Source organism: Natator depressus, chromosome 14 (assembly GCF_965152275.1).
Source record: "Natator depressus isolate rNatDep1 chromosome 14, rNatDep2.hap1, whole genome shotgun sequence".
Classification (NCBI taxonomy): Eukaryota; Metazoa; Chordata; order Testudines; family Cheloniidae; genus Natator; species Natator depressus.
In genome coordinates, this window is record NC_134247.1 from 15,836,667 (window position 1) to 15,849,832 (window position 13,166).

At 47.2% G+C, this 13,166-nt stretch overlaps 1 protein-coding gene across 1 annotated transcript; it reads left to right on the forward strand.

Annotated features, from left to right (window-relative positions):
* The first annotated feature begins 2,223 nt into the window (after window positions 1–2,223).
* CDK3 (cyclin dependent kinase 3) lies at window positions 2,224–11,696 on the forward strand. Its single transcript, XM_074970667.1, has 8 exons — window positions 2,224–2,316; window positions 3,516–3,664; window positions 4,701–4,778; window positions 6,698–6,818; window positions 7,766–7,936; window positions 8,448–8,549; window positions 9,936–10,139; window positions 11,440–11,696. The coding sequence occupies exons 2-8, from the start codon at window positions 3,537–3,539 to the stop codon at window positions 11,563–11,565; spliced, it is 930 nt and encodes a 309-aa protein (XP_074826768.1). The 5' UTR covers window positions 2,224–2,316; window positions 3,516–3,536; the 3' UTR covers window positions 11,566–11,696.
* Window positions 11,697–13,166: the final 1,470 nt, after the last annotated feature.

Consider the following 13,166-nt stretch of genomic DNA (forward strand, 5'->3'; position numbering starts at 1 on the left):
ATTTAAAGAAAAAGGTAAAAGAATCACCTCTGTAAAATCAGCATGGTAAATACTTTACAGGATAATCAGATTCAAAACATAGAGAATCCCTCTAGGCAAAACCTTAAGTTACAAAAAGACACAAAACCAGGAATACATATTCCCTCTAGCACAGCTAATTTACAAGCCAAACAAAGAAAACCTAGTGCATTTTCGAGCTAGATTACTTACTAACTTTACAGGAGTTGAAGGGCTTGCATCCTTGATCTGTTCCCGGCAAAGGTATCACACAGACAGACAAAAACCTTTCTCCCCCCTGCTCCAGATTTGAAACTATCTTGTCCCCTCATTGGTCATTTTGGGTCAGGTGCCAGCGAGGTTACCTTAGCTTCTTAACCCTTTACAGGTAAAAGCATTTTGCCTCTGGCCAGGAGGGATTTTATAGCATTGTATACAGAAAGGTGGTTACCATTCCCTTTATATTTATGACAAGGAGCCTGAATTCATCCCTGCTATAATTCTACTGAAGACACGGGGGAACTGAGTCAGGGTGTTGTTCTTTAATAATGGGTCTCTTTCAAGGGTACCTGGCTTTGGAAGAGCTACGGGATGAGGACGACGAGACTACATCAAGGCTCGTCTACCTTCAAAACACACTGCAAGACCCATCTGTTTACCAAAGCCATACAGCTGTAAATGAAGACAGACAAACATTAACATGGGGCGAGGAAAGAGAATGTCTGTGGGAGGGGAATAAAAAAGACAAACAAACTCAACTGCTCTAGAAAACCTCCCAAGGAGAGGTGGGGAGCAGCATTCACTGTGACATCCAACTGGACAACACTTTGCACTTCAGTTACTTGTTTGGCTTGTAGAATCTGTGGTGATGTACAATAAAAGAAACTCTAGCTAGATGCAGCTGATGAAGTGGGTTCTAGCCCACGAAAGCTTATGCCCAAATAAATGTGTTAGTCTCTAAGGTGCCACAAGGACTCCTCGTTGTTTTTGATGATACACCCTAAAACGGCTACCTCTCCGAAATCTAGCTAGAGAATTCCCAATATGGAAGCCAGAGGGAGTTAGGTGTATATTAGGTTCCACATTACCTGGTGCCTGAAACCAAAGCCTGAGACTTGCCTATAATTTGTGCAGCTTACTATCTTGTATGTTTATTCACACAGTTATTAAGCCTTGTCTTCATGTGCGCTGGGCTCACTGTAAAACCTGAGATGGAGTCTTGAAAGGTAGTCTGGTTCTCCCAAAGGCCTGGACTAGAGCATGCAGACATTACAATTTACTAGTAACATTCAGATACAATTATTTTGTGGGTGGCCTGAACCATCTTAATTTGGGCTATTAGTTTTTAAGCTACTAGCCCAGCTGTGCAACAAGTGAGGACATTTTAGGTCATTATTCTTACAGCCTTGCCCTCCATGCCAAAGATCTGTGCAGTCAATGGAGTGTACCACCCATGTATGCCTTGCCATTTCACATCGTGAGAGGTCATGGGAGAGAGTCGCCAAGGAATAGAACTGTGACTAATACAGTAAATGTGGCATAAAGAGGCCTCTTCCCTTTGCTATACATTGGAATTGAGAGCCTCTTGAGGCAGCCTTACAGAATACTGCAAGCCAAAATCAAATTTTTTTTGGACTGGTAAGTAAAAAAAAAATCCCTCCTCCCCCATCATCTTACTAAGGGCAGACAGAGTCTCCTTGGGCTGGTAGATGTTTGCTGACCATTTTGCAAGGCATAAAGGTGTTTATTAAAGTTATTTGTATTATGGTCGTGCCGAGGTGCTCTGGTCATGGACCAGGACTCCATTGTGCTAGGTGCCGTATTAACACAGAACAAAGAGCGACTCCCTGCCCCAAGGAGCATACGCTCTGTCCCTGCACTGTTCTCAGCAGTCCTGCAGCATGGAGCCCCTAAGTGACTTGTTTCTTGGACAGTCGCTGTCAATCTCCCACTTTTATTATCATACCTATTTTGTTAGCCATTATACTAAAGATTGTGGAAAACGGGATAACTAAGTTGATCCCCCATCATGTTACATTTCTTCCACTGCAATTCTGCTTGTGTCCCTTGTCTGGGTTGTCATCCTCCCCAGCCGGCTAACAGCTGGAAGGGTGTGAATGCCACTTAGAGGAACAAAATTCTTTCCTCTTTTTACCCCAGCAGTGGCCAGCACCAGCAAGTGCATTTGTTTGTAACTCAGACACTCTAACATTTTAAATTATGTCTCCCCCTAGTGGTCAAATGACCTGGGCATGAGAGTGGAATCAATTTTGACCCTTTGGCAACCCTGTAGATCAGCAAGAAGGCTACATTGAGAAGGTGAGACGAGCACGTGGAGCAGGAGCGTACAGTGGGCATGGAGGGGAGACAGCCATTTCACACTGGATGCAGGAAACTGAGTGCAGAAACTTCTCAGCCTGCCTAGGAGGGGCTGCCTGCCTGCCTTAAAACCTACTCTCCAACCTCACAGTATTTAAGTTAAATATTGAAGGAAAGCTGGTATATTATGTATGTTATGGCAAATCCATCTTTAAAGTATTAGATCTCTTTCCTCACAGGCTGCAGAGTCCAGTTTTCATGCAGAAATGCTAGCCATAGAAAATACACGGGGAAGAGCAATACAGTAAATGTGGCCCATCACAAGGGACACGCTTGCAGCTGGACCATTTTCTACAGGCCATCAGAGTCGTCTTTAGGAAGTTTAATACAGGGAGGGCTGGGGCTACTCGGGCTGGGAAACGACAAATGGTTGTACACCTAATTAGGAGACTGTTGGTTGAAAATAGAGCAGATGGTATTGAACTGATAAGATGTAAATAGCAGTAATACTTAGCACTAAGAGGGCTTTTAATTCGTAACTCATTCTCACAGCCCTCAAGCCCATCTGACAGAAGGGGAAGGTGAGGCAGGGTAAGTAAGTGGCTTGTTCAAAGTCACAGGAGGACACTGGAGACAGGCATCTTAGAGAGAGAGACTGATCTTAAATGGCCAGGATCAATCCAGTCCTCTGACTAGTCATTTTCTCCAACGTATTCGCCCAATAACTGTATTATTTAATTCAGGAGGGGTATTTAGTTACTGACGTGTGCATGAGAAATTGAACCCAGGGTATTTGTGAATTGCTCAATGCACTGGATTGAAACAGCTTGGAGGTATTGCACTGGGGGGCAAACATCTTCCCCGCCTTTGTATAGTATGTAGCACAACTTGGGATGTGCACGTTTATTTATAGAGTAGCACTGCCATGAGACATGTCTCTCGGCTGTTGAATGTGGTTACAATGTGGGGTATTATTAAGGGGAGTTTTCTTTGCAGGGGTTAGGGAACGGACGGGATATTGCTATGGGAGGGGTTAATGCAATTCCAATACCTTTTTCCATCCAATACTACCTTCAGTTCCTGGGATGTCCATTGAAGGGTGGGGCTTGTTGGTACTCCACAGCAGAGGGCAATGTTAAAATGTGTGGGACTGAAATGGCAAAGGGGGACTCTGACTAATGAATGGAGGAATGTTTCAGTGACAAGCCTGCCGACGGACCATGGACACGTTCCAGGATGTGTTCCAGAAGGTGGAGAAGATTGGGGAAGGCACCTACGGAGTGGTGTACAAGGCAAGGAACAAACGGACAGGGCAGCTGGTGGCTCTGAAGAAGATCCGTCTGGATTCGTGAGTGTCTGAAATCCATGCTCCCAACTAGGGTCCAGCTTACACTTTCCACCCTGAAGCCAGACCTCTAGGGTCATGCCAACGTTAGGGTTTGTAACCTTGTCTGATATGTTTTCCCAACACAGCTTCTGTTGTAACATGGTTAGGCAACCCACATCAGTAAGCAGTAAGAAGCCATGATAGTGCCCTGCTTGGCCTGTCTATAGCACAGTTTAGACCCCGTAGGATAAAAACCCGGTCTGTAAGAGAGCAGCAAACAGTGCTCTCTCCAGTCAAGCTTGAAATCGTTATCAAGCACAGCTGTGCCCAAACCATACTCGAGAACCATAATCTAGCCAGGCCTGTTTGTGCTTCACTGTAGACAAGGCCTAACCTTCTTAACTGCACACAATCCTCACGCCTCATTCAAACTCACTGATCAGCATGACAAGCTAAAAGCTCCCTGACAGGAATGGGAAACATGCGTCAGTCTGAGAACAGATATTCTAAGATCAGTTTCTGTGGCACAGAAACTGGCCTGCTTTACACTCCTCGTCATAACATTCCCCTCTGCGTGCTCCTCCCCAAGCTGGTTTTAAAGCAGTTCTCTCCTTAGCATGGACAGCATCAAACCAGGGCCAACACTTGTTGGAACTTGGCTAGGTTGACTCTGCGCATGCCAATGGGACAACCAGGGCTTGGGGCTCTCCCTCAGCCGTATAAAGAAAGGCCAGATTTTCAGGAGCACTCCTCCCCCACGATGACATGTATGACTGAGCTCTTTTGAAAAGCTGGCCTCAGTTATGTGTGCTGAGCACTTGAAAATCTGATCCTGAGCTCTCCTGAAAATCTTGGCCTAAGTTGTCTAGATATATATGGAGAGGGTCCTAGATCGAGAAACCTTATATTTTCTGTCCTAAGCCCCTGTGGGTATCCACCAAAAGAAATGTCGGAAAGGAAGATGTCCTTGAGCCACATGACCAGCTGAATTGGCATTTACCTGCTAATGTCACCCCAGGAAATAATGGGATTGCAATAAAGTCTGTTTTCCCCACAGGGAGACAGAAGGGGTTCCGAGTACAGCAATCCGAGAAATCTCTCTGCTCAAAGAACTTAAGCATCCAAACATTGTGAGGTAAGAGAAGCACTCAGTCTGGCCATGGAATTGGGGCAGTCAGGTCATTGCAATACGACTCATTCACAACTGATCAAGTGCAGTTGAGTCAAGCTGAGGAGCATAAAGATGTAAACAAACGTCTCCCAGCTTTGTGCGTGCCATGTAAAAGGGTTGTTGATAAAAAGGCAATGGACAAGGCATTTCCCAGTCAGTCACTTATAAAAAAATGGTTTTCTGCTTGCTCTCCGCCATAACCACTCACTTAGCTATTTTTCAAACAATAAGTGCCGATCAAAGTCCCTGAGTGTTATACAGTCATTACCCTGACACAGGGCAACGGAAAAGGCCACAGTTCCGGTTGATGGATTGTATTTTTAGACACAGACGCACATTAAGTAGTGTCTGGACCTTAAAAATCCGAGGAACAATCGCGGTGAAGAGTGTGAATTAGTGTTCAAAGTGGAGCATGTTTACAAGTCCGTAGTCTTCATGTGTTTTTTCCTTCTGCGGTTGCATTAGTGCTGTAGAGAACTTAACGGCCTTTTTCTCCACTGGGCATCTTAAACGTTTTTTCCCCCTGGAAATTTCCTTAGTGTTTTTGTTTTTTTTAAAACGTGGTCACCTTGCTGAGCTAATGGAGAAGACGATTGTGGCTGCGAGACTTCGGTGGAAAAATTCAAATGCAGGAAACATGATGTAAAAATATGTCTGGGTGTTGACAATCAGACACCAAACAAACAGAAGTGGAGATAGATGGCTAAGGGAACCGAATGCAATGCTTTGGCTATGAAAAACACCAGGGTGTCTTACAGCAGGGTTCCAACTCTCGGCGGGTTGGTTAACTTCGCCCCTTTCCTGAGCATTAGCCAAGCTTTCCTGGTCAAGGCTTACTCCTTTCTGAAAGACCTTGGCAAGTAAGATTTCCTCTCCCCTCCTTAAAATCCAGGCCAGAGCTGCCGCTCAGGAGTTGCTATTTTGGAGAGCAGCAGCAGCAGAGGGCTGCAGGTGACAGTTACCCTTAACGAGATTCGTAGTACAGCTACACATTCACGAAAGAGCCACGGCCAGCCCGGGTCAGCAGACTCAGGCTCACGGGGGCTATAAATCTGCAGTGTAGACGTTCGGGCTCAGGCTGGAGAACCCACGAGGGGGCGAGGGTCTCAGAGCCAAGGCTGCACGTCTACACTGCAGTTTTACGGAGCTGCAGCCGGAGCCCTGGAAGCCCAAGTCAGCTGACCCAGGTTCCAAGACTCGGTGCTGTGGGATTTGTATTGCCGTGTCGACGTACCAATAGATTCCAAGGCCAGAAGGGACCGTTGTGATCATCTAGTCTGACCTCCTGTCCAGCACAGGCCGGAGAACTGCCCCACAATAATTCCGAGAGCCGAGCTCCCATCTGGATTTAAAAATGGTCAGTGATGGAGAATCCACCAGGACCCACCTAGTGCGTATTGGCTACATTTTTGCTTTCATCAGGCTGTCCTTGTTCTTTTCAGGAATGCCCATTCACATGCAGGCTGGTTTGCGCCCCCCCCCCCCCCCCCCACTAAACTCTTCCCTCCAGTCTTACCAGACACAACGGGCCAGCTCCTCAACTGGCATAGCTCTGCCTTTCAATGGAGCTATGCCAAGTTACACAAATTGGAGATCTGGCCCTATTGTCCCATTTACAAACTAGCTGCTGCTAATATAATGTAGAGAAGTTAGATAATAGCTGGTAAGGCGCGAGGCAGTTCAAATAAATCCTATTCCATTCAGCTGCTGAGGAAAAGAAGCTAGCAGAGGGATTGCTAGAAGAGAACCCTATATATATTACCCACTGTCCTGTTCTACCGCTTCTTTCATTACAGAAATAAGTATCGGTTTGGAGCACTGCTGTATAAAGCTGGTCGGGACTGTTTTTAATAAGACAGGTTGTGGTTGTGTTTTGTTCTTAGGCTTCTAGATGTTGTGCACAGTCAGAAGAAGCTGTATCTGGTGTTTGAGTATCTGAATCAGGACTTGAAAAAGTACATGGACTCGTCTCGGACAGGAGAGCTCCCGTTAAGTTTGGTAAAGGTACAAAGTTTAGAGAAGTAAGAGTGCCACCTTGGCAAAATACCTCCAGGCGGTTAAGGCCGTGTTTATACCTGCTGCCCTCTGCTGGATGGACCCAGAACTGCTCAGCTGTGTGTTAGACTTTATACCGATAGCGGAAATTGTTGGTAAGCTGCCATAGTAATTAACGGACTCCCACAGAAGGCAGTGGGAGCTGTGAGTGCTCAGCACCTCTGCAAGTCAGGCCCAAGATGCTGTTTGATCTGAACAATTCTAGACAGTATTGTCTGGTTCGTTAATTTCCTAGCCATTTCCAGACTTCTCAGCTTGGTGGACCAACAACAAAACAAAGTGAAGTTGGGGGAGACAGTCCAGGGAGCTACTGCTAATTATTTTTATATTGAGCAACACGCTGCTGGCAATGTCAGTGTCAGCACACCGTGGATTTGACTCCTTCCCTCCCCAAGACAGCAGGGACAGGAACATTTCAGTGTCTTGCTGGGCTGTGGTCAGAAACTCTGTCGTGGGCTTGGATGGAGCTGGAGTGACAGTATCTGGGCTGTGGGGGCGAAGTTAAGACCATAAGAATGGCCCTGCTGGGTCAGATCAAAGGTCCATCTAGCCCAGTATCCTGTCTTCCGACAGTGGCCAATGCCAGGTGCCCCAGAGGGAATGAACAGAGCAGGTAATCATCAAGTGATCCATCCCCTGTCACTCATTCCCTGCTTCTGGCAAACAGAGGCAAGGGACATCATTCCTGCCCACCCCCCTGGCTAATAGCCATTGATGGACGTCCATGAATTTATCTAGTTCTTTTTTGAAGTTATATTGCAACTGTGAAATATTTTCCATACAGACGTTGGACACTTCCTTAATGAAGATCTACCGTATTTCAAAGGTTGTAATTTAAACAAGCCCAGTTTTCCACATTGTCTCATTGCATGGATGTCTGAAATCTCTCCTTTTAGAGCTATCTGTTCCAGCTGCTGCAGGGTGTGAATTTCTGTCACTCACACAGAGTCATTCATAGAGACTTAAAGCCTCAGAATTTGCTTATCAACGAAGTGGGAGCCATCAAACTGGCAGATTTTGGTCTGGCTAGAGCCTTCGGGGTTCCACTGCGGACTTACACTCACGAGGTAATGGCTGTGTCCCATCTGATCTAAGGTGCCTTCACCTGGGTATTTTAGTGCCACTCTCTCTCTCTGGTTTATCTAATCTGAATTATTTGACTCCTATGAAAAATAATGTAATCTATGAATTTCTAATACGCCCATCACTGTAAAATCTGTGTATCGTTCACTACAGTGGCCTGCCCTGTTGATTACATGACACATCCTGTGTGGTTGGAAAGGGCATAGATGGATGTTGTACATAAAGAATGTTTCCAAGCTGAACACAGCAGGAACTGTCCCTTGCTAAGAGCAGAGAACTGTGTGTACTTGCCAAGTGAAACTAGACTAAAGAAGGGGTAGTCAATAGGTGGATCGTGGGCCAAATCTAGACCACCAGACGCTTTTGAACAGACCCCAACATCTTATTTACTTTTTTTTTTTTTTTTTTTTTTTAATTTTCTGGTCTTGAGTCTGGACCTCGACAAAAAATAATTGTCTCCCCCTGGACTAATGCTTTTGTTTTGGTTTCTTGTAGGTGGTAACCTTATGGTACCGGGCCCCCGAAATCTTGCTGGGATGTAAATACTATTCGACTGCAGTGGATGTCTGGAGCATTGGCTGTATCTTTGCAGAAATGGTAGAATAGGTTTAACCACTTTCTAAGCGAATGGTCCCTTCTTTTTAACATCTCAAGCCGGCTCACGCAGGCTCACGCTTACCCATTTCTTACCATAGTCCTGGGCGGCACTGGGAATACACCATGGAAAAGGCGGCTAGGAAGTCAGCAGCTTCTTAATTGTGCATTCAGAGTAAAATTCACTCCCCGCAGGCAGGCCCCAGCACAAGAACTAGCCCCCACTTACAGCCCATTTCTCTCTGTATGTAGGCTTAAATCTTCCAAAAACTGCCCTCTGCAGCAGGGTGGACTTTAACCCACACTGGCCAAAACGGGACGTATGGTCACAAGAGTCCCTTTTGAAGCCCTGTCCTGGCTGCCCCAACAGTTCTGGTAAAACTGGGCATTTGTCCCATTTGCTCTGGCCAGCTGATCATCGGTTGACAAGAGCAAACGGGACAAACGCCCACTCTTGCCTTTTGCCTAGCGGGGTGCAGAGGAACATGCCAGGGAGAGAGCGGCAACGCCAGCCCTGCGTGGGAGGGAGGCCTTGGGAGAGCAGCTTGGGCTGAGCCAGCCCTGTGTGGGTGGGTGGGCAGCAGGGGCTCTTGGGCTGGCCCATGGGGGGGGTAGAGGCGGCCTTGGGCCGGCCCCGCGCAGGTGGGCTCAGGGTGGCCCCAGGCTGGTGGCAGGGGGCGCTCAGGCCAACCCCCTGCACGGGGAGAGCGGGGGAGAGGAGGGCCTCAGGCTGGCCCCGTGCGGTGTCCTGTTTTCTCTTTGGGGAAATATGGTCACCCTATTTTAACCTCAGCGCTTGGATAGGTGCTGCTAAGAGCTGGGTGCAGGAAGAAGACTGCATTACAGAGCTCATGTCCACCTGCGTCTGAGGTTCTCACGCTGTGGTCTGCGGAGAGCTGGCATTTCACCTCACATGCCAAAAAGTCTGGATTCCTTTAAAAGCAGCTTGGAACAAGGAGAAGATGGACCTAGCTGCCACCACTAGGGGCTGCTGCCACATTAGAGGGGCAGAAGCAGAGGATGCCGTCAGGGAACAGAGCCATCAACGGGGAGGGAGCTTGTGCAGCTGGACACAATCTGCAAGGGGAGCGGAGAAGGGGAGCAGGTGGTAGAGAAATATGCGGAGGGGAACGTGCATGTGTTTGTACCTATACGAGAGAGACAGGAACAGAGCCCGGGGTGGGGGTGGTGGAATGCAGAGGACAAGCAGATGCAATGTTATTTAACTTTCCCGAACACTTACTGTATTCTAGACAGTCACTAAACGCTTCCCTAGTGTTACTTTGCCATGGGCGGGATTGCCCTACATCGGAGACGAACGTTATTCTTATTAGGGAATAATGTGAAGGAGACTTAATGGCCTGGATCTGGCTCTTTTGTTGTTCTCAGGTGACAAGAAAAGCCCTGTTTCCGGGGGATTCTGAAATTGACCAGCTCTTCCGGATTTTCCGCACCCTGGGCACGCCCACCGAGGCAGCGTGGCCAGGGGTGACCCAGCTTCCCGACTATAAAGGAAACTTTCCCCGGTGGGCGAGAAAAGAGATGAAGGAGATCATTCCGAACTTGGATCGGGATGGGCGAGACTTACTGGCGGTGAGTTCTGGGCAGGCGTTGAGGGGCTCAGCTCTTTCCAGCAGGGCAAAGGGGGAGAATGTGTTCAGCTGAAATGACGAATAGCAGGTCAGGTGGTGTGTGCGTTTTGCCTCACCCCTGAACCGTACTCTTGAATTTTGGAGCCATTGGACGCACAGGTTCCCGCATGGGAAGAGGGATGAGTTCTACTGGGCAGTTACACTGTATTCGTAACGGTCTCTTTTGGCCGTAAACGCTATGAATCTTTTCTATTCAAGTGCCTGTAGCACATGCAGCTCTGTGGTATCTGAGCACCTAAAAAGATTCAGAGGGCTGGAGTATTGGGGGGTTGCTGCTTTTCTCTTATAACGGCCCTCCTGTGTCTTGCACACTGAAAAACGTACAAGCTTAGGCTGTATGTGTGATGACTGCACATAGAATCTTGTTCTTAACAACAGATTCCCAGCCCCATTCAGCATCGGAGCTAGTGACTTAGGTTGCTAAGTGCTACACAGTAGCTGTGGTGCAGGATGGGTGTATATTGATCAATCTCAATACACATTCACGCTGTAGTGTTTTTTCCCCTTAGTAAATAGAGTAAGAAAATCCTCCAGTCATGGAGCAGCTGTTTAAAACTACCCTTAGTAGAACCCTCTAGGAAACATAAGCTGGTCGAAGGGATTTCACCATTTACAGTGTTCCTTTGCCTGTGATTTTTTTGATCCAGGATGACGGGTTATTGGGCAGTGATTTACCGGGGGGGCAGAGGAGTACTATGAAGTACAACTGCAGCAGTGTGGCCAGCGTGCTTGTCTGGAACAGACTCCTGCCCTGCACATGCTCGGGGCACAATGGGCTGGCTCTGATCCAACTCAGACAGGCAAGGGCCATGACTGCAGCCCATAGAGGACATTTTGGGGTGCCCTCCTTTTTCTAAATAATTGGGAAACCATGTGGCTTGGTGGTTGGGCACCAGCCTAGCAACTAGCAGATCTGGGTTCCGTACCAAGCCCTGCTTCTCTATGACCTTAGGTGAATCACAACTTCTGTGGACCTCAGTTTCCACATCTGGAAAATGGGGATATCAATCTCTAGCTACTCAACTTGGATATCGCCACACCTGATTAAAGTCAGGAAAGCCCTCTTGGGGCAGCGGATAAAGGCACCATATAATAATTGGTTCTCTTTGGAGGCTAGAGTCTAGCAGAGGGGAAGCGACACTGGCTTGCGCTATTTGAAAGCTTTTGCATTTGGTTCAATTAAACATCCTGCTTTAAAAAAAAAAACCAAAAACCCAAATCCTCTTGGTTTTCTTTTGCAGCAATTGCTACTGTATGACCCCGACAGGCGCATTTCAGCCAAGGCAGCACTGAACCACCAGTACTTCTTCTGGCAAAGCCCCCGCGACCCCAAAGACCAGCATGTGCTGCAGAAACACTGCAGATGAAACGATGCAGCGCCTCCTGGCCTCCTGTATTCCTGATGCTGAGCTCTGTGCATCAGTGCATTTTCCCTCTCTGGTGGCTGAGCAAAGAGGCTGGCTGGGGTTGAAATGCCTCTGTATTACAAAGGAAGCTGGAGGGAAGTGTTAGTTCTCATTTAGACAGAGGTGTTTGGATGCTCTCAGCCCATTGCTGGGGGTATGTGTTAGGGCCGTTAGAGCCTTCTTGAGGTAGTTGTTACATGTGATAGGGACGGGCCTGAGGGCACCATCCATCAGCCTGCAATACTGACTGGGGGTCACTAAATTCTCACACTAGAGAGCAACTTCAGAATCCTTGTCCCCTTGGCTGGGAGCGTAGCAAAAGTGATGGTTGGTGCAATGTAGATTGCTTGTCTTTTCAGCACCCAGTCCTGGCTGTAATTCAGATAGCCCATTGCAAAGAGATTTGTCAGCTTCCCTCCCAGTGTCGGGCAGTGCTTGACCTAAAGCAGCCGGGAGAGTCTCCTGCAGACAGCCAGGAGCGCCGCTGTTTATTGCTATTAAGAAGAAGAGGGGCTGTTAGTATTAGATAAGTCTTTGTGTTCAATTGTTTAAAAATTTTAGAGTTTTAATTCCGAGTTAAACAGCAAGTGAAAATATCTTAAGAACGATCTTCATCGTGCACGAAAGAGAAGCCAAAGGCTCCCACGATGGCAACGTGTGAAGTCACACAGTTCTGGAGAACACGCCCTTTTGCTGGCCAAACAAAAGAAGTTGAGTCACTTGGGTGGCTTTGAAAATATTTTACTGTTTATCTTCCAAGCGATTTAGCACCAGTTTTTGATGCAGTTGTGGGACTTCTCTCCTCCAGTAAAGAAAATAAACACTGTTCCTCAGTCTTTGTGGTTTATGTTATAGGCTGCTCAATTGTTCAGCCACTGGACCAGGGCAGTGATGGAATCAGACAATCTCTCCTGTATGCCAAAACCTCGACCTGTGTCCACAGCACCGGCCTATCCAGCTGGTCCATTTCTTTATTACAGGCCTTCTCTTTTCCCTTTGTCACCTTCTTCATTCAGGGCAGAACGGTCAGATGCTGACGCATCCAATAGTGTTTTGTGGAATAATGGACAGAGAACATAAAGATATCGCCGCTGCAGGGAGAAACGGAGTTTCTTTCAAATAAAAGCTGGTATGAGTCTAAGTTTTATTTTCTGAAATACTCTGAGGACAGATGAGTTACTTTGTTCCATATTTTGTTTTCCAACCTGCCGTAAAAAGGGGGCTGCAGAGACTCTGATAAATGAATTAAACAGCATTACTCTATGGGGATCTATATCCTCTTTCTCCAGCTGTGGAAGGTAACTGCGGTCAAGTAGCAGTGTAACGCTGAACCAGCGGCTCATCATTCCAGCGGGGTACAAGTTTGTACTCTCCCCCTTTTGCAATATTTCTGATTCGTAACAGATATCCCTACACCTCTTTCAGCATTACTCTAGGGGGAGCTATATCCTCTTTCTCCAGCTGTTGAAGGTCACTGCGGTCAAGTAGCAGTGTAACACTGAACCATTGGCCTTTTCTTCCCCAGTACCAATCGATCTTGTACTCACAGTGCAGATTTGGAG